Source organism: Muscardinus avellanarius, assembly GCF_963383645.1.
Source record: "Muscardinus avellanarius genome assembly, chromosome: 19".
NCBI classification, from domain to species: domain Eukaryota; kingdom Metazoa; phylum Chordata; class Mammalia; order Rodentia; family Gliridae; genus Muscardinus; species Muscardinus avellanarius.
Window position 1 is genome coordinate 11912224 of NC_137805.1, and position 26738 is coordinate 11938961.

At 52.1% G+C, this 26738-nt stretch overlaps 1 protein-coding gene across 1 annotated transcript; it reads left to right on the plus strand.

Moving 5' to 3' along the window:
* Positions 1-7228: 7228 nt before the first annotated feature.
* Positions 7229-26538, plus strand: LRRN4 (leucine rich repeat neuronal 4; the record flags this gene model as incomplete). Its single annotated transcript, XM_080716418.1, has 9 exons — positions 7229-7257; positions 7713-7850; positions 9564-9742; positions 11210-11313; positions 12703-12810; positions 15182-15845; positions 16904-17108; positions 22910-23047; positions 25314-26538. The coding sequence occupies 9 exons, from the start codon at positions 7229-7231 to the stop codon at positions 26536-26538; spliced, it is 2790 nt and encodes a 929-aa protein (XP_080572544.1).
* Positions 26539-26738: the final 200 nt, after the last annotated feature.

Genomic DNA, 26738 nt, shown 5'->3' on the forward strand with positions numbered 1-26738 from the left:
CCCCGAATTCTGGACTGTCCTTGTTTGTGATAATGTCCCCAAGTTCTTTTTTTTTTTTTCCAGTACTAGAGATGGAACCGAGGGGCATTCTACCTCCAAGCTACACCCCCAGCCCTATTTTTTATTTTTATTTTGAAACAGGGTCTCATTGAGTTGCATAGGGCCTCACTAAGTAGTAGCTGAGGCTGTCCACGAACTGCGATCCTCCTGTCTCAGCCTCCCAAATGCTGGGATTACAAGCATGTGCCACCACACCCAGCTTTTTCTTTTCTTTTTTTCCAGAACATATGTAGGCAAAGCCTACAAAACACCATAGGTCTTCTTTCCTCTAATTACTTTATACTAGTCAATAAAGGACAAAATAATAGACTTTTCTACTAAAACACACACACACGCAAGCACAGCCTCAGACCCCAACTGTGTACCCGGTTATCCACTACGGTAACACTTGTTAACAAATCTGGGTCAGAGAGGGTGTCAAGGAGAGGAGGAGAGAGTTCTGCCTTTTTCCCAAAGAAGAAAACACCAAAGCCCCACTGGAGACGTCCTCGTCCAGCTCACTCGGTCTCCAAGACAAGTTGGCCTGACTGTCGTTGCATGCAGAGGGTGGATGCCACATCCCAGCAGAGAGGGGAGACTCCTCCCCGGGGACGGAGCTCTGTTTTTCAAGGCTGAGCGCGATGTTTTTATTCCGACCTTTAGAAAAAGGGAAAACCCTTTATAAATGATTCTCTGAATCAGGCGGCTAGCAGGAGAACAAATGTGCAGCCAAGTACTGCCAAGGGCTGTTGAATAACCCACTGCGTGTATCGCAAGCAAAGCTGCGGCTGCCGCTGGGAAAGAGGCTGGGACAGTAAACGGTGCTCAGACGTGAGGCCATTTGTAAGGCCTGCCTTGCCCGGTGTTTAAATAGAGTTCAGATTCGACAAAGCCCAGAGGCCCACGGAGTTCAACCTGCGGTAGGGTTGAGCCTGATGTAATGTAACCAAATCGTGTGTGTGTGTGTGTGTGTGTGGTTGAACCCAGATGCATTCCACCTCCAAGCTACACCCCCAGATCTATTTTATTTTATTTATTTATTTATTTATTTATTTATTTATTTTTTGCAATACTGGAGATGGAACCCCGGGTCATTCTACCTCTGAGCTAAACCCACAGCCCTATATTTTATTCTTTTTTTTTTTTTTTTTGGTGGTACTGAGGATGGAACCCAGGAGCCTTCTACCTCCAGGTTACACTCCCAGACCTATTTTATATTTTATTTGGAAACAGAGTCTCTTAAGCCAGCTGAGGCTGGATTCAAACCTGCGCGATCCTCCTGTCTCCGACACCCAAGGGCAAGGATTACAAGCGTGCGCCACCACGCCCGGTTTATTCTTTATTTTGAAACAGGGTCTCACTGAGTTGCAAAGGGCCTCACTAATAGCTGAGGCTGTCTTCAAACCACGCGATCCTCCTGTCTCAGCCTCTCGAATGCTGGGATTACAAGCATGCATCACCAAGCTCAGCTTTTACTTTTTATTTTGAAAAACAGGACCTGTCTGGGTCTGGCTGGACTTTCTGTTACATAAGAAAGATAAGCCGGGCTTAGTGGCGCACGCTTGTAATCCCAGCATTTGGGAGGCTGAGACAGAAGGATCTGAGTTTGCTTGCGACCAGCCTCAGCTACTTAGTGAGGCCCTTTGCAACTCAGTAAGACCCTGTTTCAAAATAAAGAATAAGCCGGGCGTGGTGGCGCACGCTTGTAATCCCCGCGCTTGGTAGGCAGAGACAGGAGGATCGCGCAGGTTCGAAGACAGCCGCGCGCGCTGGCTTAGGAGACCCTGTTTCCAAATAAAAATGTAAAAATAGGTCTGGGAGTGTAGCCCGGAGGTAGAAGGGCTTCCAGGAACCCCAGTACCACCAAAAAATAAAATAAAATAAAATAAAGAATAAAAATAGGGCTGGGAGTATCGCTCAGTAGTAGAATGCCCCTGGGTTTCATCCCCAGTACCGCGAAAGAAAGAAAGAAAGAAAGAAAGAAAGAAAGAAAGAAAGAAAGAAAGAAAGAAAGAAAGAGAGAGATAAATGAATCCATTTAAGCCCTATTGGGCTTTTTCTAATTTGCAGCTGAACGCCTTCTGTAACCATGGTAAGGTATGAACAAGTTAACATGTAGCATAAAGGAACAGAGGACTGAACTGACCCTACAATTCGCTTGGCCAGTTGGGTGGATAGAAACCTAATAAGTGGGAAAAGGAGAAGAGAAGAGAGGTCAGTGGCACTCAAAGCTTTGGGGGGTGACTCTCAGATCCCAGTCACGCCGGACACAGTGTGTTTTTGGTTTTTTTTTTGTTTTGTTTTGTTTTGTTTTTGTTTTTGGTGGTACTGGGGTTCCTGGAAGCCCTTCTACCTCCGGGCTACACTCCCAGACCTATTTTTACATTTTTTAAAATTTGGAAACAGGGTCTCCTAAGCCAGTGCGTGTGGCTGGCTTCGAACCTGCGCGATCCTCCTGCCTCCGCCTCCCAAGCGCGGGGATTACAAGCGTGCCCACCACGCCCGGCCACAGTGTGGTTTTAAGGAGTCTCTGTGAACCTTTGCAATGGTGCTGCCCCAAACGACCTTCAGCTGCCCTTGGGACATTCCCAGGGGAGCCCGATTCACCTCGTTTGCAATATCTACACTGCTCATGAAGATTCATTACTCTCCTGAGGATTCCGTTCTCTGAAACAGCCAAGAGTAAAAAAAAAAAAAAAAAAAAAAAAAAAGACTAAGTAAAGTGGGTTATGAGATTGTGATAGAGCATTCAACAAATGATTTAATAAATAAAAGTGACCTTGATATCTGTGAATCATAAACTCCTGAAAGCAATTTCAGAACAAGAATTAAAAACAACTAAAAATAGTGGCACACACCTGTAATCCCAGTACTTGGGAGGCTGAGACAGGAGGATCACAGGTTCAAGGCCAGCCTCAGCAACTTAGCAAGACCCTGTTTCAAAAAGAAAAAGAGCCTGGGGTGTAGCTCAGAGGTGGAATGCCCCTGGGATCTGGGTTCAATAGCAATACAAAAAAAAAAAAAGAAGAAGAGGAAGAAGAAGAAGAAGAAGAAGAAGAAGAAGAAGAAGAAGAAGAAGAAGAAGGAAAGAAGGAACTACAAACATGTTCTCAACATTGAACATATTATTTCATCATTTGCAAAAAAAAATAAAAATTTGCCGGGCGCGGTGGCGCACGCTTGTAATCCCCGCGCTTGGGAGGCGGAGACAGGAGGATCACGCAGGTTCGAAACCAGCAGCGCTGGCTTAAGAAACCCTGTTTCCAAATTTAAAAAATATAAAAAATAGGTCTGGGAGTGTAGCCCGGAGGTAGAAGGGCTCCAGGAACCCCAGTACCACCAATAAATAAATAAGTATAAAAAATAAAAATTTCCTCCCCTACGTTGCTCACAACATTGGTGACCCATTCTCTCACATACACCAGGCAGGTGTTTTCTATGGTCGCAATAGTTTCAAAATAGAAAACTGTCTTCGTTTCTTCTTTACTTCAGCAAATAAATTCCTGCTAAATAAAAATAACAGCATGCGGCTCTTACCTAAGAGGGCCATGGTGAATAAAAATTTGCCAGCGAGTTCTAGAATCCAGAGTAGTCTCTCATGAGTTACATATATATTTGACATAATTAATAGTTACCAATGAAGTTACAATCTACTAATACATTATTTGGATTAATAAGTAGATGTTTATAATTTATATTATTTTCAGTTATGACAAAATGCCATCACTATTAAAATTTGCTTTAAAAGCATACCTAGCCAGGTGTGGTGGTGCATGCCTGTTATCCCAGCTACAGACTGAGGCAGGAAGATCGCAGGTTCAAAGCCAGCCTGGCCAACTTAGTGAGACCCTGTTTCAAAATAAGAATAAAGCCAGGCATGGTGGTGCACGCTTGTAATCCCAGCATTTGGGAGGTTGAGACAGAAGGATCAGGATTCATGGACAGCCTCAGCTACTTAGTGAGGCCCTGTTTCAAAATAAGGAATAAAAAATAGGGTTGGGGATGTAGCTCAGAGGTCGAATGCCCCTGGGTTCCATCCCCATTACCGCAAAATAAATAAATAAATAAATAAATAAATAAATAAATAAATAAATAAAATAAAGCCGGGCCTGGTGATGCATTCTTGTTATCCCAGCATTTGGGAGGTTGAGACAGGAGGATCGTGGTTCAAGAACAGCCTCAGCTACTTAGGCCCTTTGCAACTCAGTGAGACCCTGTTTCAAAATAAAGAATAAAAAAATATCTGCTGGGGGTGTAGCTTGGAGGTAGAATGTCCCTGGGTTCCATCCCCAGTACTGCAAAATAAATAAATAAATAAATATAAAATAAATAAATGAAAAGTTCTGACGCCATAGCTCAGGGATAGAGGACTTGCTTAGCACAGACAAGGCCCTGAATTCAATCCCCAGTACTGCAGCAACAACAATAATAATAACTAAAAATCCCCTAAGGCTCCAACCCTCTGAGGTTCGTGTGCTGTACCCTCGTCTTCTCCACACTCGCTGACGCCCAGCACAGGACTGCGCAGCGTCATCGAGGGGGTACAACCCCATCCTTTCCCTCTGTGCCCGTCTCCAGTGCCTTTCTTCCCACCATCCCAGGAAGAAAAGTGCCCGGGCTCCAGCCCGGGGTGTTGACCCCGGAGACGTCTGGAGGACTTGACTCCTGCAGCTTCCTCTTTCTTCTGCATCCTTCGCAGCTTCCCCCTTCCTGGCAGGCTCCTGTCCAGCCTATAAACACGCTCGGTTCCTCTGAGGGGTTAAACATGGCTGCAAATTCTTTGACAGTGTCTCCTTGAAAGCTTGGAGGTCTCTGTCTCCTTCTACCAAATCTGGATGAGATGAACTTGGATAAATCTTTGATCACAGAGTACAGTAGATCTCACTCCGTTTCTCTGCTGCATCTCATAGGAAAACTTCTCCTGGGAATAAGAAACGCCGGCACACACTTTCCCTTGGGCTCTGCTCCTGTCTAGGTTGACCTGGCAGCAAAGGTGCCCTTTTAACACATGAAGCATGCTCGGTCCACCTTAGTCAGGGGCAGAGCCCCTGCCGACCTCTCCCCTCAATCTATCCCCGGCACAGGGTCTGCTCGCTGAGGCTGGACACTGCAGGCCCTCTCTCATTATTCCCTGGAACCCGATTCCCTGGGTCCCATGCATGCCAGCCCATCCCATGTTCGGGTCTTAGCCCAAATGCAGCAACCCTGCTGGGTGAGCACCTCCACTCTCCTCCCCACGTCCCTTCCCCAGTTTAGTTCCTTCCTAATTCTTGCTGTCTGTAATTGCCTTGTTCGTTTATTTACTTAGCGTCTGAAATCCCCCAACAGAAAGAAAGTTGCTTGAAAGGAGGGACTGTGTCTGCTCCAGCATTTAGACCAGTGTGGAGCGCAGAGCAGACCTTTGCTGTGCTGAACCAAAGATCAAAGCAACTCGACACCATAACCAAGGCCTCACGGGGCCAGATAAAGAGGGTGCACTGCGGCAAGGAGCAGCCGCGGACCACGGAGGATATTTCTCACACCGTGTTTTCATGCGGCCGGCCCAGGGGGAGCTCCGGTCTTCCTTGGGGGTCCAGGCTGATGGAGCAGTCACTGCCCCAGACGGTGCCGCCATTCTGGAGGGGAAGAGCGAGCTCTGGGGGGTTTCACAGCGATCACTAAACGCCTGGTCCGGAAGTGACACACATCGCTTCCTGCTGCGAGGCACTGACCAGAAAGAAGCAGGGAGCACACCCATCCCTCTGCACGTCCCGGATCCTCCGCCTGGAATGCTTTCCAGAGGCAGCTTCACTCTGATCATCAGTTCATTTCCCTGTTCCTGAGGGTTATGCAAACGGGCTGCACATAGATACTCCGGCGCCCGGCTTCTGTCATTCGGCACAATGTCTTGAGATTCACCGTGTGGCTGAGAGTAGCATTTTTCATTCTAGTTTGGGACTGTGTCGACTTTCCTATTTATTAAAGCCTATTGGGTGAATAAGGTTGCTATAAACATTCCTTTGGTGATTAAATGCCCCATTTCCCTCGAATATAACCAACGTGTTTAATTGGTGTAATCTCTGAGTAACAGTGTAGACATAGTCTTAGCATTCATACATGCTGCCAAACTGTTTTCAAAGTCCGTGGACCTCACTGTGCAGCCGAGGCTGGCCGCAAACCTGCAATCCTCCCGTCTCGGCCTCACGAGTACTGCGATTACAAGCGTGCGCCGCCACTCCTGCTGGACAACACGTATTTCTTCTTCATTAAACAAAATGCTATTGTAGCTGGGCATGGCGATGTGTACCTATAATCTCAGTACTTGGAAGGCTGAGCAGAAGGATCGCAAACTCACAGCCAGCCTCGGCAACTTAGCAAATCCTTCCTTAACTTAGTAAGACCCTGTTTCAAAATTTAAAAACAGAAAATAAGATAGAACTGGGTGGCTCAGAGGAAGAGCACCCCTGAGTTCAATCCCCAGTACCGCAGACACACACACAAAAAAATGCTATTGAATTCCATTGCACGTCCAAGTTGCTATAAGAATAGAGAATAAATACTACCATAGCCTCATGAGATTCTAAATCAGCCCCTTTGTTTGCATAACTACAGCATTTTTATTTTTGAAGGAAGTTTCCTTAACATATTAAAAATCTAAACCAAGCCAGGCGTAGTGGCACATGCTTGTAAACCCAGCATTAGGGAGACTGAGACAGGAGGATCGCGGTTCACAAACAACCTCAGCTACTTACTGAGGCCCTTTGCAAGTCAGTGTGACCCTATTTCAAAATAACGGATAAAAAAAATAGGGCTGGGGATATAGGGTGGATGTAGAATGCCTCTGGGTTCCATCCCCAGTACCGCAAAAAAGAAAAAGAGCCGGGCGTGGTGGCGCACACTTGTAACCCAGCATTTGGGAGACTGAGCACGGAGGATCATGGTTCACAGACAGCCTCAGCTACTTAGCGAGGCCCTTCACAACTCAGTGAGACCCTGTCTCAAAAATAAAAAAAAGACTAAAAAATAGGGCTGGGGGTGTAGCTCAGAGGTACAATGCCCCTTGGTTCCATCCCTAGTACCGCAAAAAAAAAAAAGAGAGAGAAAGAAAGAAAGAGAGAAAGAAAGAAAGAGAGAGAGAGAGAAGGGAGGAGAAGAAAAGAAAAGAAAAGAAGAGGAAAAAGAAAAAAGAGCCCAACAGAAGAACGCGAACATGGTACCCACAGGACGGGAGCAGTGTGGGTGAGAATCCAGCAGCGCACTTGGGTTGGTTTGTGGCTGCCTCCGTCTGGAGTGAGTTCCCCAAGGAGGCCTGTACGAGCCGCGTGGACCGGCCCATCTCATTTCCTACAGCTTCCTGCAAAGAGAATGGCGGAGCCGAGCCTGCCCTGTCATTTGGGATCTTGCCTCTCGCTACAGATTTTGAAAACATCTCATAGGCTATCTCTGTATATTCTGACTCTTCTGCAAACCCTCAAGTTAAAACCTTACCTGCAGTGACACCTGGATTAGGGAAATCAGCCTGGACCCCACCCAGGACCATTCTCCCTCCTCGCAGGCAGCTGGAGTCTGCGGGCTGTCTGGGTGCCTCGCTCTCGAGGGCCCCTTTCTACATACCATTCCAGGAGACTGGCCGACCTGGTACCATCTCCTCCCACAACCGCCCTCTCATCCCTCCACTTTTTCTCTGGTGTCAGAGAAGAATGTGGCTCGGAGCTTTGCACCTCCCGACTCCTGCATCTGAGGGAAGAAGCCCGCAGCGCAGCCTGGCTGGGGGATGGGGGCTGTCTGAGCGGTCACCTGGCCACCCCCTCACCCCACCGGGCACCAGAGCTGTGAGGGAGCCACACGGGTGCCCTGGGAAGCCTCTGGGGCAACCTGAAGGGCGGGTGTTTATTCTTGGGTTTCCACAATGAGTTAGAACAGCAGAAGTCAAAACCTCTGGACTCTTCCCAGCATCCTGGCACTCACCAGTGTGTTGACAGAGCCACCTGTGTGATAGGCCCGCGCTGCTAAGTGGAGGGCAGGTGAGACCTGTTGGCCCTGCATATAAGCCCAGAGTGGAATGTCAAGAATTAGGTCATCCGAGATGGCCATGGTGGCGCACACTTGTCATCCCAGGATTTGGGAGGCTGAGACAGGAGGATAGCGGTTCAAGACAGGTTCGGCTACATAGTGAAGTCCTTTGCAACTCAGTAAGCTCCTGTTTCAAAATAAAGAATAAAAAATAGGGCTGGGGGTGTAGCTCGGTGATAGAATGCCCCGGTACAGAAAAAAAAAAAAAAAAAAGAATTAGGTTGTCAATCTTTTTCACTGGATAATTGAGAAAGCCCTGCTGTGTTAACCTTACACACGCCACGGTCCCTCTCTGGGGCTCAGTTTCTCCCTGTAAAATGAACAGGCAGGGGTGAGACCAGACATTTCTACAGTTCCTCTTGAAGCCAGGGATCTGTGACCCGGATTCTTATCTCTACCTAGAAATGAATCGAAGTCAAGTGTGTAATTATTGGCCCTTTCTTTTCCTGGGCTCCGCTTTTACTAACACACTTACGATGTGATCTCCCAAGAGAAATTTCCTCTAACGATCCATGAGTGCATTAGAATCCAGAATGCAAAATTCTCTGTGACTCAGTTTTCTCCTTGGGTCCCCTCCTCCTTTACCTTGGCCCTTCTCAATGGCAGGATGCTGGAGGAACTGGATTGCAAACCTCAGACCCTTGGGTCCTGCCCCCTCGGGCCCCACCCCCACCCCTGCACAGTGACAAACTTCCGGGTCCACCATGTCCGGGTCATGCCTTTTCTTATTCATTTAGCAAACATCCCTCCCTAGTGACAGGCTCTGCCCTGGACTCTCGCGCTAGCAGGTTGACAGTGTGGCCCGTTTCTTTTTCTTTTTTTTTCTTTTTTTTTTTTTTAATTGCATTACTGGGGATGGAACCCAAGGGCATTCTACCTCTGAGCTACACCCTCGGCCCTGTTTTTTATTCTTTATTTTGAAACAGGGTCTCACTGAGTTGCAAAGGGTCTCACTAAGTAGCTGGGGCTGTCTGTGAACTGCGATCCTCCGGTCTCAGCCTCCCGAATGCTGCGATCATAAGTGTGTGCCACCACGCCCGGCTCAGCCTGGCCCATCCCTCAGGAAGTTCAGTTTTGAGCTACTGAGGTGCCACATCAACCGCCTGATGGCGGGTAGCCCATTATGGCAGCACAGAAGGGCACTTGATGCGGCCTGGGGGCGGCAGGGGAGAGCCCGCCTGGGCAAAACCCAGATGGGAGCTATAGCAGGTGCTGTCAGTGCCCACACGTGTCCCCAGATCCCTTCCAGAAACTGCCTGATGCTTAGGGAAAGCCAGACACGTCCACCCGGAGCTACAGCTGCAAGAATGATCCTGCAACCAGTGATGCTGGGAATGCACAGGCCACCCCTCACCCCTGGAGTGAGCACCTGAGTGCTGTGCACAGTCCCTCAGGCGGTCCCTAGGGCACCGAGCCCCGCTGCACACAGAAGCTGCTGCCGCTCATCAGCACACCGCCAGACCCCTCTCTAGGCTTCTTGAGATCGTCTCCCACATAAATGACTCACCCCACGTCCTCAGCTCAGTGTCTCCTTTGGAGAAAACCCACACCGGGTACAGGGGAGTGCGCTCAAGAGAAGACAGAGTCCATCAGGGGCCGGGGGAGCAGGAGGAGCAGGGAGAGCCGTGGGGGTGGGGACACATCTGCTGTGGTGCGGCATTTGGGATAACATTTGGAAGATACAGACCTGTGGGTCCCAGGACTTTGCCGTGGAACTTTAGCCTCCTTCCCTGGAGAAGTCACCTAGAGTCTTCTACAGCCCCGCGCCCAGTCATGCAAGATGTCAGCTCTGATCTTGAGAAGGAGCTGCTAATCTCTAAAAGAAAGGTTCCCAGTCATTCTGGCTGATTTCAAGATTTGAGCCTATCTAAATATCTGGGAAAGGAAGAAGCCGTGCGTGGTGGTGCACGCTTGTAATCCCAGCATTCGGGAGGCTAAGACAGGAGGATCGCTGTTTACAGACAGCCTCAGCTACTTAGAGAGACCCTTTGCAACTCAGTGAGATCCTGTTTCAAAATGAAGAATTAAAAAATCAGGTTGGGAGTGTAGCTTGGAGGTAGAATGTCCCTGGGTTCCATCCCCAGTACTAAAAAAAAAAATGGATGGATGGATGGATGGATGGATGATAGACAGACAGACAGACAGACAGATAGATGAAAGGTTTTCATGCCCAAGGAGAACCAAGACATGTCAGATGCTGGGGTCCCTGCAATACAGTGATGAACTCAGGGCTTATGCACCCAGCTCATCGGCCATGTGCTGCAGACTGTAAACTAACTCTGAGCCTCCGCTTCCTTATTTGTAACATGGGAATAATTGTACCTGGAGAGGATAATGCACATGGCATTAGGCTTTGACAATACTGTTTAAGAAGGGGCCTGCTATGGTGGTGCACACCTGGAATCCTATTACTTGGGAGGTTGAGACAGGAGGATCACAGGTTTAAGGCCAGTCTCAGCAACTTGTGAGATCCTGTTTCAAAAATAAAATAGAGGCCGAGCGTGGTGCAGTATGCTTATAATCCCAGTTCTTGGGAGGCTGAGACAGGAGGACAGCAGGTTTGCGGCCAGCCTTGGCTACTTAGTGAGGCCCTCTGCAACTTAGTGAGACTCTGTTTCAAAATAAAAGAATAAAAAAACAGGACTGGGGCTGTAGCTTGGAGGTAGAATGCCCCTGGGTTCAATTTCCAGTACTGCAAAACAAACAAACAAACAAACAAATAAATAAATAAATAAATAAAAATAGAGCTGGGGGTTATCTTGGAGGTAGAACACCTCCAGATCCGACATCCAGTAACAAAAAAAAAAAAAAGAAAAATGGGGAGAAGAAGAAAAAGAGGAGGAGGAGGAAGAAGAGGAGGAGGACAGAGAGGAGGAGGGGGTGGAGGAGGAGAAGGGGGAGGAGGAGGAGATGAAGCTTTGATGGTGCCAAGCAAGCCTGTCGTGCAGGGTCTATCCTCAGCCTCCTGTTCTGGAGCCTGGGTGGGCAGGCCACCAAGGCTGTGTCTGCTGAGGAGGGCGATCACCAGAAGGGCAGAGCGACCCAGAGGGTCACACCAGACAGCACACCGCCCGCTGAGGCCAGACTCTCGCTGGCACTGACCACTCTCCGTCAGCAGTGCAGCAAGGGGCTCAGAGCCCCGGGCTCCGGCTGCAGGGGCTGCTGATCTCGGGGTCACACAGTGTCTCTCTGGGCCCACAGATCTCTATGACCTCTGACCTGGTGCCCAGAGGAGCACAGCCCCCTGACTTTGCTCCCAAGGGCCTGTTGTAGAGGATATTTTGGTAAACCAACCTTCTTCCTTTTTGGGGTCTCTCGCTGTGTGTGTGTGTGTGTGTGTGTGTGTGTGTGCGTGCGAGTGTGTTGGTGGGGATGGAACCCAGGGGCCTTTACCTCTGGGCTACACCTCCAGGCCTATTTTATTTTTTGTTTGGAGACAGGGTCTTGCTAAGTTGCTGAAAGCCTCATTGAGGTGCTGAGGCTAGTTTCAAACCTGCAATCCTCCTGTCTCAGCTTTCCAAGTACTGGGATTGTAAGTATGTGCCACTGTTCCTGGTCTTTTTTTCTTTAATTTTTAATTTTTTAGTACTAGGGATTGAATCCAATGGCATTCTACCTCCAAACTAAACTCCCAGCCCTTTTACTTGTTTGTTTTGAAACTGGGTCTTACCAAATTTGCCGAGGGTCTCACTAAAGTGCTGAGACAGGCCTGAAAGCCACAATCCTCCTGTCTCAGTTTCCCAAGTACTGGGGTGATAGGTTAACACTACCATGCCTGGCCTACGGTCTCTCTCTCCCTCTCCCTCTCTTCCTCCCTCTCTCTCTCTCTCTCCCTCTTCTCTCTCTCTCTCTCTCTCTCTCTCTCTCTCTCTCTCTCTCGTGTGTGTGTGTGTGTGTGTGTGTGTGTGTGTGTGTGTGTGTGTTACTGGAGGTAGGACCCGGGCTTTCTATATCTGAGTTACATACCCATCCCTGTTTTATTCTTTTATTTTGAAACAGGATCTCATGAAGCTGCTGAGGTTGGCTTCAAACCTGAGATTCTCCTGTCTCAGCCCTCCCATACTGGGATTCTATGGAAAACTGGTCTAAGTCTAAAAAGTACTGGTTTAAGAATTTAAAGCTTGTTGCTTGCTTTGGCAGAAGTCCGGCCCTCTTGAGGGGCAGGAAGACAGTGAGCTGGACGCCCTCGGCTGTCTAAGCTACTTACTCCTGCTCTAAAACACCTTCGCTGCTTTGCTTAGGTGGAAGACCACCTCCAGGCGGTTGCTGGAGGCAGCAACCTCTGCCCTTGCAAAACTTCCAGATAACAATTTATCTTCTAAAGCCTTCCTAAGCCTACGCTCTACCGCTTGGCCAGGGACATGACTTGAAGGCCGGGATTAGTTCTGTCCATTCCTTTGGGGAGTTTGGCTCGCTTGCCTTCTCCCCTCTCCCCTCTTCAAGACCAGGGATCAAGTCTCAAAAGCATTTATTTCATCGTGCCATCGCGGGTCCTGTGGCACAGAGCCCGCAGGATTCGCGGTGTGTGCCGCCACGCCCGGCAGAGTGAACAGGGAACGTTTCCATGGGTTCCGGTCCTTTCTCTCGGGACAGCCCTGCCTGGATTCCCAGGGCCCCGCTAACCTCAAGGCAGCCAACCCCCTGACCTGGGTGGACAGAGTTGATTTGCCTGTGGAGGAAGCCTGGGCTGGGACCCTGCGGGCAGCCCTCTGCACACAGGTGGGTGGGCCTCGCTGCAGGCTGCCCGTGGCCGGTTCCTGTGAGTGGACCCCCTTTTCCCCCCACTTTCCAGCTTTCTCTCAACTTCTCCCTCCACCTGCCTCCTGCTTGTACACAACGCACTTTCTACCCCCGCGTCCGGCTGGGGCAGATGAGGCGTGCTCTGAGCAACAGGCCCCGCCTCTCGCCAGCACCTAGAGGAAAGGGGCGCGTTAGAGGCTTTGGATGGGGAAGGACTCAAAGAAAGGCCCCAGGGACGTGCAATCCTCCAGCTGGACCAGTCTGTGAGTCATCTTGGGGTTGCTGGGGGCTGCCCAGATAAGCAGGAAGGCAGAGTGACCTGCTCTCTGACCCCTTAGTGCCTGAGCCACGCTGCTCTCTGGGGCTGGGCTGGGGCCGCGCTGAGGCTGCTCCATCTCAGCTTCAGGCAGACCTGGGGATCTAGTCGTCAGGAGCCGCGGTCCAGGCACCGGGTATGAATACCGTCTGCACTTCTGTGCTCCTCTTATCTCCACACCCTTGCGAAATTCCCCTCTTGTCCTCTTCCTTTTTTTTTTTTTTTTTTTTTTTTTTTTTTTTTTTTTTTGCTGTTCTGGGGATTGAACCCAGCCCTATTTTTTAAATTATTCTTTATTTTGAAACAGGGTCTCACTGAGTTGCAAAGGGCCTCAGTAAGCAGCCGAGGCTGTCCACAAACCACGATCCTCCTGCCTCAGCCTCCAATGCGCTGGGACTGCCAGCGTGCGCCACCACGCCCGGCTTCTTCCTGTGGCTCTCGCAGCCCTTCTCTAGACTGGGGTACCATCCTTCCCGTGAAGAAGGAGGCGCCTTCCTCTTGCTCGCGCCAAGCATCCCAGTAAAGGAGAAGCTCGGTAGAGTGGAGGGGATTCCTGGGTGGGGGAGCTGCTTCTGCTCGCAGTCCCATTGGTGCTCAAGGCCCGTTTCCTCCTCCCTTGCCCAGGAAAAGTGGCCCAAGGAAAGATGGAGGGGGTGGGAGGAGGAGGCGCCAGGTCTGGAGAGGGGCAGGCCCAGGTCCTAGAGAGGGAGGGAGGGAGCCACAGGCAGTGAGGGCGTTGTCAAGACAAGCTCTTGGGGAAGGAGGGGCTGCAGGGTCTGGAGGAGCTGGGCCCTCTGGGTGGATGGGAGTCGGGAGTCGTGCTTTCCTCTCTGCGTTCAGAGCTGAGCTGCTAAGCCACTGGTGCCGGGAATACCTAAAACCAGACTGAAGAGTGTCAAGGGGGATCTGGGGGTGCCGCATCCCACAGGACAGCTTCCGGGTGAGTGTGACATGCTGCTCCATCTACTTTGGGCCTCCGTTTCCAGAATCTGGCTCACTGCTTTGACCCCCAACTGGCGAGAAGAGGCCCTTCCCGGGGGCTGGGTGGTTGCTGGCGGTCAACACAAGGAGCCAGGGGGATATCAGGCAGGAATACCAAGACCAGGGCCTGCTTAGAAGTAGCTTTGCCACTTCCAAGCCGGCCCACAGAGCTTGATCTTGCGGCTTCCCCAGGCAGGCTGGGGGTGCTCTAGAGATTCACACCTAGCACCTCTTGGGGCCCAGCTGCCGCTGCGGGGTGGGAGTGGCGTTTGCTGACCCTCTATGGGACCAGGAAATGCTTGACTAGGGGGCCCAAAGATCTTCCCTGTCAGCCAGCTCCTTTCTTCCCCCAAAGGCAAGCCAGGGCTTGCTTCCTGGAAGTGGACACCAGGACTTAACTTCATGCACACTGGGCTCGCCCGAGGCTGGGCAGGTCTAATGGGGGAAATGGGAAATGAGCATTGCTGAATCTGATAAACCTTCCCGAGTCCCAGGTTTCTATCCCAGAGCCTCTTCCTGACCAACGGCATCCACAGGCTGGAGCCACAACTGTTTAAGTGGGGAGGGTTTACAGGGAAAAAAGAGTCATTTCTGCCTGCAGAAGCTCGTGGGATGGGGACCAGTAAATGGGGGGAAATACTGGGAAACGACCCAGGGTGGACAGAGGGAAAGGCATCACCATAGAAGGAAGGGCAGCCAGCCGTAATCCCAGTACTTTGGAGGCCCCGGCAGGAGGATTGCAGGCTCAAGGACAGCCTCAGCAACTTGGAGAGACTTTATTTCAAAATAAAAACAAAAAGGTCCAGGAGTGTAGCTTGCAGATAGAATACCCCTGGGTTCAATTCCCAGTCCACAGAGAAAGAGAAAGAGGCGACGGGAGGAACCAGGCAAGTCCAAAGCCCCTGTACATCCTGTGATGCTGGGAAGGTCTCCCTTCAAGGAGCACGGGGCTTGGCTCCTCCCCAAAGCCCTGGGTGGGGCGTGCGCATCTTTGCTCTCGGTTAGGGGTTTCCTCTGAATTTAATGGGCTGACTGGCCGCCGCCCACCCCCAGGCGCTCGCCATGCGGTGGACCCCGCTCCTGCTGCCGCCGCTGATGCTGCTGGTGACGACGGTGCCGCGCCAGGGCCGCGCTGCGCCTCACCAGGAAAGGGTCCCACTCTTTCGACTCACCCAGGGGGGGCCCTGGGGCAGCAACGCCACGGGCTCGCCCTGCGAGGGGCTCCCTGCGGCGGGAGCCACGGCCGTGAAGCTGGTGGACCGCGGCCTGGAGCGCCTGCCCAGCTGCCTGCCGCGCACCGTGCGCAGCCTCGACGGCAGCCACAACCTGCTGCGCGCCCTGAGCGCGCGCCAGCTCAGCCACCTGCCGCAGCTGCAGGTGCTGACGCTGCGTCACAACCGCATCTCGGCGCTGAGCTGGGGCCCGGGGGCGCCCGCCGGGCTGCACACGCTGGACCTCAGCTACAACCTGCTGGCCGCCCTGCCGCCCTGCGCCGGGGCCGCGCTGCGCAACCTCCGCGCGCTGGCGCTCGCCGGGAACCCGCTGCAAGCGCTGCAGCCCCGGGCCTTCGCCTGCTTCCCCGCGCTGCAGCTCCTCAACCTCTCGGCCACCGCGCTGGCCCAGGGCGGCATCGCCCGGGCCGCCTTCGCCCGGGCGGACGGCGGGCCCCTGGCCGCGCTGCAGGGCCTGGATCTCAGCGGCACGCTCCTGGAGCGAGGTGAGTCCGGGCGTCGCCGCCTGCGCGCAGAGCTGGCCGTGCGCGCGCTCCGGGAGCACCCGGGTGCTTGTGCACAGTCGGACTCTGCAGTAGCAACAGCTGCATCTCCCAGGTCGGAGACCCTGTGGGAAGCGCGGTGCCGGGGCTAGCTCCGTGAGCCCTGGGAGGTGGGGGCCGTTTTACAGAGGAGGGGATCAAGGCACAGAAGGGCGAATGACTTGACTCAGGTCTCAAAGGTCATTAAACGCGTGGTGCCTCTGCGCCATCAGGACCCAGCAATTCCGGGTCCAGCGCCCAAACCTGTAGCTGGTCGCGGGGGATGGAGGCCGGAAAGACGGCTCTGGGCTGATGATGGGTGGATTGGCACCAAACAGGCAGTGAAGGTGACCTCGCTGATGGCTCAAAGATGAGTTATTGCCTTTTCTGTGAATGTTGAAATCACTGAAACAGGACACAGGAGCGAGTTGAGGAGACGGGCTCCCCGGGGCTGGGTGTTCTGAATCTGACTCAGGGCGGTGGTTTTGTTGTTTTTAATAAACACTGTGCGTGTCTATAACCACCTGTTCCAACAAAAGAGCAAGAACAGGAAATACAGAAAGGAAGGGGCACCTCTGGGAACCAGCCACAGGACGATGAGGCCCCCCCTTCCCTCTCCAATTATTTACATTCCTTAGATGCTTCTTCCTCCTGGGATCCATCAGAGTGAAATCGGCTTAGTTGAATGCTGGGGCTTGGAGACAGAGTCCGGGGGACGAGTCTTGTTCTGTTCTTACAGTGGGAAGTGTAGACGAGGACCCAAGGCTAGCCTCTGCGGAACCCCATTGCTCCCCACATTCTCCTCTCTGGTCTTGGCCAGTTCAGCTGGGATGGAAGGAAGAACGGGTCATGGCTGAGGGCCCTTGCAGCTGAAATGGCCTCTCTTCTGAGCTCCCCAGAGCTGCTGACTGTGCCCAGGCTCGGCAACGACCTTCTTCATGGCCACCTTGTTTCTTTACGGCTGCGCTGTGCCCTGGGCTGCGCCTGCCGGGGCGGAGGGCAGCTTCCTCTCTGTGTTTCAGTTGAGTCTGGGTGGATCAGAGACCTTCCGAAGCTCACGTCCCTCTACCTGCGGAAGATGCCCAGGCTGAGGGTCCTGGATGGAGACGTTTTCAAGATGACCCCTAACCTACAGCAGCTGGATTGTCAAGACTCTCCAGCCTTGACGCGGGTCCACACACGCATCTTTGAGAACACTCCTCAGCTACAGGTCCTTCTCTTCCAGAAGTAAGTGTTTCTAAGGCACGTGTTTGTGATATCACCAACTTTCCGCCGGGCGTGGTGGCGCACGCTTGTAATCCCACCCTTGGGAGGCTGAGACAGGAGTATCGTGCAGGTTCGAAGCCAGCCTCCGCTGGCTTAAGAGACCCTGTTTCAAAAAAAAAATGTATATATCTATATCTATATATCTATCTATATCTATCTATATCTATACATATCTATCCATATCCATATCCATATCCATATCCATATACATATATATATTGGGTCTGGGAGTGTAGCCCAGAGGTTCCATCCCCAGCACCACCACCAAAAAAAAAAAAAAAAAAGTAATCCCAGCATGTGGGAGGCTGAGACCAGAGGATCAGGATTCGCGGACAGCCTCAGCTACTTAGTGAGGCCCTCTGCAACTCAGTGAAACCTGGTTTCAAAATAAAGAATAAAAAATAGGGCAGGGAGTGTAGCTCAGAGGTCGAATGCCCCTGGGTTCCATCCCCAGACCGCAAAACAAAACAAAACAAAACAAAAAAACGTAACCAACTTTCCCCATTACACTAGGTTGAATTGGATAGAACACCCTGTACCTTAAGTTTCTCCCACGGCTGTTGCAAATCCTCCCTGGGCTTTTGTTCTTTTTGATGGTGTCTTGGGGAAGTCCCAGCCTCATAACCAGCATCTCCGTCCAGTTGAGAGTAATATGAAACCTCTAGATGAATTTCGAGTTTCTTTTAAGCCCAGGCTGAAAAACTTACAGTGGGAAGTGTAGACGAGGACCCAAGGCTTGCCTCTGCGGAGCCCCCTTGCTCCCCACATGCCATGCAAGCTCAGCCGGGGAGAGGAGGAGAGAGGTCCTACTTGCAGGCAGGATCTGGGCTTGGTTGGTGCCCTCTGGCCTGGTGGATGTCCAGCGTGTCCCCACGCCTGCTCTCATTCCCAGGAGCAACCGCTGACTTGACCTCTGCTAGGAAGGGCAGCATCTTCCCGAGGATGGCCCAGGCCGCCTCCTTCCCTTGGTGCCTGCATCCGGGCCCCCCGGGGGGCAGGCGCCTTTATTGCTAGTCCCACAGAAGCCAGTTCCACTAGCTCCAACCAGGCTCTAATCTCCTTTATTTTTTTGGGGGGGGTACTGAGGATGGAATGCAAGGGCATTTTACCTCTGAGCTATACCCCTGCCCTATTTATAACTTTTTATTTTGAAACAGGGTCTCACTGAGATGCAAAGGTCCTCACTAAGTAACTGAGGCTGCCCCCAAACTTGCGATCCTCCTGTCTCAACTTCCCAAATGCTGGGATTACAAGTATGGGCCGCCATGCCTGGCTCTCTGATCTCTTCCGACAAAGTCCTCATATCTCCCAAGTCTCAAGGGACATTGGCAGTCCTGAAGCCTCCTCAAGGAGGGCTCAAGGTCTGGGGAGGTTCCAGGCGGCACAGGGAAGCATCCTCTTTTCTCCCCCATGGTGAGGTTTGGGGTGATCTGGGGAGTCTGCAAAGTGGCCTTCACCGCCCAGCCTCTTCTACCTTCTGATTCTTCTCCTAGGGCTTAGGGGGCAAGTGCTGGGTGGGCAAAGCCCACGCCGCAGCCGCTGCCTGTCCTGCACAGACACTCTGGCATCTCACTCTAGGAAACGCGCATTCCTGGTACCCACCACACTCAGGACTCTCAGTCTTTTATAGTCTTTAAGTCTCTGTTGAACCTGACTCCGAAACAACTCCATTTTATTTATTTTATTTATTTATTTATTTATTTATTTATTTAGGGTTTTGGTGGTACTGGGGGTGGAACCCAGAGGCTTTCTACCTCCGGGCTATACTCCTAGACCTTTTTAATATTTTATTTGGAAACAGGGTCTCACTAAGTTGCTGAGAGCCTCACTAAGTAGCTGAGGCTGACTTTGAACCCATGTGATCCTCCTGTCTCAGCCTCCCAAGCGTGGGGATTACAAGCGTGCGCCACCACGCCCGGCTTAAACAACTCCATTTTAAACTTTCTGTTATTTAACTGCTTTTTTTCTGTCATTGGTCATGTGTAAAATATTAGAAATAGAAACAGCACTGAATCTTACTTCTGCTGTGAAATTTTGAACTGGCCAACCACTTGGAGCCTAAAACTAACTTACTTCCTTCCTTCCTTCCTTCCTTCCTTCCTTCCTTCCTTCCTTCCTTCCTTCCTTTCTTCTTTTCTCTTTCTTTTGTGGTACAGGGGATTGAACCCAGAGGCAAACTCCTACCTATACCCCTAGCCCGATTTTATTTATTTGGAAAGAGGGGCTTGCTAGGCTGGTGAGTCTCAATATTTGCTGAGGCTGTCCTTGAACTTGCAATCCTTCTGTCTCAGCCTCCAAGTACAGGGATTACAGGCTGTGCCACACCACACAGCTAAGCCTGATACTTTCAACCAGAGAATAGCAATCCCTCCCCACCTGCCTCCCAGAGTCCAAGGACATAGTTCTGTGAGAGCACCGAAGAGCCCGACAAACACCATTGGACGGAAGTGTTGTTATTAGCGGAAAATCCCTGGGGCGTCCAGAGCAGACCACGTTGGTTCTCTTTTAAGCAGCGTAGCCAGTACAGATGAACTTATTCTTCCAAAAGGATGGACAATTATTTAAAAACAGAACCATCAGCTGGGTGGGGTGGTGCACCCTTGCAATCCCAGCGCTTGGGAGGCTGAGGCAGGAGGATGGCACAGGTTCGAAGCCAGCCTCAGCTACTTAGTGAGGCTCTCAGCAACTCAGTGAGACCCTGTTTCCAAATAAAATATAAAATAGGTCTGGGAGTGTAGCCCAGAGGTAGAAAGCCGTTGGATTTCATCCCCAGAACCACACACACACGTACACACACACACACACACATACACACACACATAAACACACATACACACACATACACACACATACACACACATACACACACATACACACATACACACATACACACACATACACACACATACACACACATACACACATACACACACATACACACACATACACACATACACACACACACACACACACCTACTATATAACTATTTTTTCTTTCATTTAGTAGTTCTATCAGATACACAGTATGGTGAGGACAGTTGCTTTCTGTCTCTAGGTCTGGCTCCTTTGAGCTTGATAAAAATCCAAGAAGTAGGCTGGCCATGGTGGTGCATGCCTGTAATCCCAGTACCTGAAAGGCTGAGAGAGGAGGATGGTAGGATGGTAGGTTCACAGCCAGCCTTGGCAACTTATCGAGACCCTGTTTTAAAATAAAAAATAAAGCTGGGTGTGCTCGTGCATGCTTGTAATCCCAGCATTTGGGAGGCTGAGACAGGAGGATTGTGGTTTGAGGCCATCCTCAGCTACTTAGTGAGGTCCTTTGCAACTCAGTGAGACCCTGTTTCAAAATTAAGAATAAAAAATAGGACTTGGGGTAAAGCTCAGAGGTAGAATGCCCCTGGGTTTCATCCCCAGTACCACAAAAATAAATGGGTAAATATTTATTTTACATGGCATTATTCCAGTTTCAGCTAAAACAGGAGGCCTCGGCCTCCAGTACCCAGTGGTAGCCAACAGGGTACGTGGGCGCTCTGCACGGAGACGCCCTCCTAGCACATCTGTCTGCGCATCGGCGCTTTCATGCATCCGTGTGTCTGCATGTCCATACAATGGTCAGTCTCAGTCCAGCTGATACACCAAACCAGAACAAAAGTGGCCACAGCCAGGGCCCAGGGTTACATCAGACAGCATGGCGCCCTCCAGGGCACGCTGAGCTGGTTTTCATTCAACAGTGGCCTTCACCAGAAGGAGGCAAGGAACCCTGCCACCCACCCACAGAGAAAGGAAAGAGCAGATGATGATGTTCATGAAAACTCAGAGGCCGGGCGTGGTGGCGCACGCTTGTCATCCCCGCGCTTGGGAGGCTGAGACAGGAGGATCACACGGGTTCGAAGCCAGCCTCAGCTACTTAGTGAGGCTCTCAGCAACTTAGTGAGACCCTGTTTCCAAATAATATATATATATATATATATTTAAAAGGTCTGGGAGTATAGCCCCGAGGTAGAAAGCCTCTGGGTTCCACCCCCAGTACCACCAAAAGAAAAAAAAAAAGTAACCTCAGAGCCTGAGTCAAAGAATCAAGATGACAGAAGGACAGGAGACTTGGGGTAGAGAGAATTCTGGTCACTCTGGGACTCCGAGGGAGCAAGGGTGAGAGCCAGGAGCTGACCTTCCCTTGCTAGGACTATTTGCAAAAGGGCCACCGTAATTCCTGCCAGGCCTGTAGGGCACCTGATGGCGGGGTGAGTGTAATTCCTCCCATCACTGTTTTCGTAGCCTTTGAAGCGGATGTGGGCCTGTGACTGGAGGGGCCAGCCTGTTTTGCTTTGAGGCCCACGCACCACGATGCACACGTCTAGGCCGGTCTCCTGAAAGACACAGATGCTTGGCTTGAAGAGAGGTCCTGGCAGACCCAGCTGAGGCTTCAGAGAATGCGAGAACATTCTAGTAGACGATCCACCCAGCTTAGCTGGCCTACACCACAAGAGGCACCAAGCCGTAATCTTCACATAATCACGTGAAGGAAAAAATGACTCATTGTCTTAAGCTACTAAGTTGTGGAGATACTCTGCACCTAGCGATAGCTAACTGATACATTTAAATGAGGTATCTTGGCCGGGCGTGGTGGGCACGCTTGTCATCCCCGCGCTTGGGAGGCGGAGACAGGAGGATCGCGCAGGTTCGAAGCCAGCCGCGCGCGCTGGCTTAGGAGACCCTGTTTCCAAATAAAAATGTAAAAATAGGTCTGGGAGTGTAGCCCGGAGGTAGAAGGGCTTCCAGGAACCCCAGGCCACACACACACAAAAATGAGGTATTTTAGCCTGGCGTGGCGGTACACGCTTGGCATCCCAGCATTCGGGAGGCTGAGACAGGAGGATCGCGGTTCACGGACAGCCTCAGCTACTTAGTGAGGCCCTTTGTAACTCAATGAGACCCTGTTTCAAAATAAAGAATAAAAAAATAGGGCAGGGGGGATAGCTCAGAGGTAGAATGCCCTGGGTTCCATCCCCAGTACCGCAATCAATCAATCAATCAATCAATCAAATAAACGGGGCATTGCCAGAGGACTGGGGATGTGTGCCATTGGCCATAGTCCAACTGCAGGAGCATGCAATTGGTAGGGTTCTCATTAAGAAATTGGGGATGAGGATTCAGCTCATGATACAGTGCTTACCTGACTTGTCTGAAGCCCTGCACTGAATAGCCAGCACCACAAAAATAAATACAATAAGTACACAAATGTCTGCCGATTATTGCTACTGGTCTATAAGAACAATACCTGCTGTCGTATGGAGATTTGCATTTTATAACTCCTTCGCCGATAATGACTCTTTTGTGCTGTGGGGGCTACTGGAGATTGAACCCAAGAACATTTTATCTCTGAGCTATATACCCCTAGCCCTTTAATTTTTTTAATTTTGAGACAGGGTCTCGCTAAGTTGCTGAGGCTGGCCTCAAAACTGTGACTCTCCTGTCTCAGCCTCCTTGGTATTGGGATTACAGGTGTGCGCCACCAAGCCCAGCTAGTACAGACTCTTTTGATGTAGCCAGTTGGCAAGAGGGTATTATCCTTATTTGATATGAGAGATGACACCGACTGAATTGGGTTGGAAAAAGAGGAGGTCCAAGGTCACAAAAGATTTTACCCAAAACAGTGCCTGACAGAATGGCGTCTTCCCCGACACCGCCATGCGTCTCGGGGAACGTTCTAGACTGACCGATGGTACACGCCTGACCAGTTTTGTGTGTGTGCGCTATTCCAGCTGCAACTTGACTTCCTTCCCTCCTTGGACCACGAACTCCTCCCGGGTGCTGTTCATCACCCTGCTCGGCAACCCTCTCACCTGCAGCTGCGAGTTGTCCTGGCTCCTCGCGGACACAAACAGAACCGTCCTGAGCAGGTAACACACTACAGGGCAGAGGCCGAGGGGCCGAGCCGCTCGGGAGCTACGCTGACTCAGCTTGAGTCTCGCTCTCCTGACCATGCCGGGCCTTCAGCAGTGCCGGGCAGGCACGCTTTCCCTCCTGGTCACGCCTGGTGATGGAGGCACGGTCCCCCTTTCCAGCCAGCCAGAGGGGCAGGCGCAGGAGCTGGCGACCTGGCTTCCCCTCAGGGTCATCACCCCGGGGCAGTCGGCAGGCAGCGACACCTGCCTGCAAAGGGGGTCGAGCTCTGGGAGCCGGCCATGTGCCCGGTGGGCAAAGGAAGTGGGTTAATGGACAGCTAGCTGGCTCATCTCTGCCAGAACAAGTGTATCAGTGCCCAATTCTAAAGAGGAGGGGATCTGAGCTCAAACAGATAAGCCACTCATTATTTTATTTATTTGTTCATTCATTCATTCACTCATTCATTCATTTTTGCAGTACTGGGAAGGGAACCCAGGGGCATTCTTCCCCCGAGCTACACCCCCAGTCCTAATTTTTATTCTTTATTTTGAAATAGGGTCTCACTGAGTTGCAAAGGGCCTCATTAAGTAGCTAAGGCTGGCCACAAACCCGGATCCTCCTGTCTCAGCCTCCCAGATGCTGGGATTACAAGCTTGCGCCACCGTGCCCGGCTCTATTTTATTTTATTATTTTATTTTGTGGTGCTGAGGATTGAACCAGGGGTATCTTGCCTCTGAGCTACATCCCAGCCCTATTTTACACTTGATTTTGAAACAGGGTCTCACTAAGTTCAGAGGGCCTAAGTAGCTGAGGCTGGACATGAACCTGTGATCCTCCTGTCTCAGCCTCCCAAGTACTGGGATTGCAAGTGTGCGCCACCACACCCGCCTCTGGCCACTCACTTAAATGCATGCAGTGGCTGGATGAAGGCGGGTTCTGACTTCCTGCAAAAGTATGCTCTAACCTAACAGGCTGGGCTGCATTGCTGACATGGAGCCTGGCTTCCTGCTCCTGGGCCCCTGGGCCCCGAGCCAACAGGCTCTCACAGCCTCCTTGTGGGGCTGGGTGTGGGGAGGATTCTCGTGGAGGCTGTTTTTAGCCAGGTTCTGACTGGTGGCGGTGCACGCTTGCCATCCCAGTACTTGGGCGGCTGAGACAGGAAGATCGTAGGTTGGCCTTGTCCCCACTCTAGTTCCCCGGGTAGTTTCCAAAGACAAGCTCCCAGGCCCTCTGCAGACAAGGGTCTCGCTATGATTTTGTTGTCGTTCATTTGTTTTATTTGTGATTGAACCCAGGGACACTTTATCACTGAGCTATACCTTCAGCCACTTTTTATTTATTTATTTATTTATTTATTTATTTATTATTTATTTATATTTTTTGCAGTACTGGGGATGAAACCCAGGGGCTATTCTACCTTCAAGCTACTTGCCCAGCCCTACTTTTTATTCTTTATTTAGAAACAGGGTCTCACTGAGTTGCAAAGGGCCTCACTAAGTAGTGAAGGCTGTCCTCGAACTGCAATCCTCCTGTCTTAGCTGGGATTACAAGCATGCACCACCATGCCCGGCTTTTATTTTTAATTTTGAGACAGGGTGTTGCCAAGTTGTGGAAGCTGGCCTCAAACTTGTGATCCTCCAGCCTCGGCCTCCTGCGTAGCTGGGATTCCAGATGTGCACCCTCCCCACCCCATTCCCTGCTCACCATGGTTATTGAAGGGGTTGATAGTAGAGGCTGGAGCCAGAGGATCCTGCTTCCTGCCGACTTAGCTCTTACTTAAGCCCTTTGGGCCTCTCCGGCCTCACCTGTGACGTGGAGGTCATAGTGCCTGCTCAGAAGGCAGGGTGGCTCCAATGAGCTGACAGGGCAGTGTGGGCAAAGTGAGAGGAACGGCGGCTGGCCCGCGGCACGCACTCACCGACGTCAGTGGTCAGGAGCTCAAATCTTGTCTCCAGGACTCATTACGAGGTTGTAGACAGATGAGAACAGACTGGCTGGCTCCCCTGGACAGTAGACACCTGTCTTGGTGCTGCCCAGCTTTAGGCTCTGCCCCTTGGTAACCAGGGTGGCCTCGGGGACTTTCTGAACTGCCATTTCCCTCTCTGCCTGAAGGAGCCATGAAAGAGCCCCCCCGCAAAAGACTTCCTGAGTAGGGGAGGCGATGAGTGAGGGTGTAGCCAGTGGGCTCAGCTAGAAGGGTCTGCTTTCTTCCTAGGGGGCCTCAAAGCCCAGCATGAGCAGCCCCTGAGGAGACATCTCTTTGCTTGGCTTCCCCTGCAGGGCGGCAGCCACCGTGTGTGTGCCGGCTGTGGGATCCAGAGACCCCTTCCCGGGCCCGCTCGCTCTCTCCCAGCTGCCCGCAGTGTGCAGGAAGGAGCGAAGCACCACCCCCTCGGCTCTCACGCCACCCTCGGCCAGCACACCGTCCACGCAGAGTTCCACCATCTGGCCCGGCCCGGTCCCCTCTGCTCCGCCTGCGGGAGACCAGCAGGACATCACCCGGGCCCCCTCCCTCGTTGCCGGTGCCCTCACACAAGCTGCGTGGACCAGCAGTGGTGCTGGGAAGGGGACCGCTTTCTCCGGTATGACGCAGACACAGCATAGAAGAGAACCTGCCACCCGGCTCGCCCTTGAGCACAGTATCTCAGCTGCCACAACCCCACCGGCCAGCAAACGCCTCAGTCCCTCCCCTGCGTCCAGGGACCCCACGAGCAAGCCTCGGGCCACCGCCCAGGTCCCCAGCCCAAGCCCTTCAGACGGCAGGATCCCAGTCCTCCTGCTGGACAGCAACACGGAGATGGAGGGGCCCGAGGGAGGGTGGCCTCGCCAGAACAGCTCCTGTGATTACCATCCCTGCAAACACCTGCAGACCCCGTGTGCAGAGCTGCAGAAGGGCTCAGGCTGCTACTGCCCCGGCCTCAGTGGGGAGGACACTATCCCCGATCCTCCCAGGCTGCGGGGGGTGTCGGAGCTGAGGGACACCTCGGCACTGATCCACTGGTGCGCCCCCAACTCGGTGGTGAGGGGGTACCAGCTCCGCTACTCCGCAGAGGGCGGCACAGGGAACCAGTCGGTGGTGGCTGACATCTACATCACCGCCCGGCAGTACCCTCTGTACCGGCTGTCGCCCAGCACCACCTACCACGTGTGCGTGCTGGCCACCAACAGGGCGGGCGTGAGCCTGCCATACACGTCCAGCTGGAGGAGGGCGTGCGCCACGTTCACCACCAAGCCCAGCTCGGCAGGCTTCTTGGCGGGGCTGTGCGCAGCCAGTGGCCTGCTGTTCATCACCACCGCAGTCCTGGCCGTGTGTCTCTACCGGCAGGGGTGGAGGCTGCGAAGGCAGCGCTACGACACACATCTGGCATCGGCTCGGGGCGTGGCTCGGTGGAGGGGCGCTGGCCCAGCAGGCGAGAGGCCCTGGGTTCCAACCCTAGCACCCAAACCAAACAACGGTAACCACCAAACGCCCGCCTTCGACTACCCCCGAAGCTGTGGACCTTAGCCTCGCTTCCTTCTTGCAGTGAACTGGGTTTGTGTGCTGAGAGGAAGACAGAGAAGACCCAAACCAGCCCCACCGGGTCTAATTCCCCAGAAGCCAGCCAGCCTGGGGCACACGCCAGTTTCTCAGCCCAAGGAACGACTGTCTTTCCTTCCTTCTACTCTGCTCCCAGGAACCTGACGGTCAACACGACCCCCCCATCA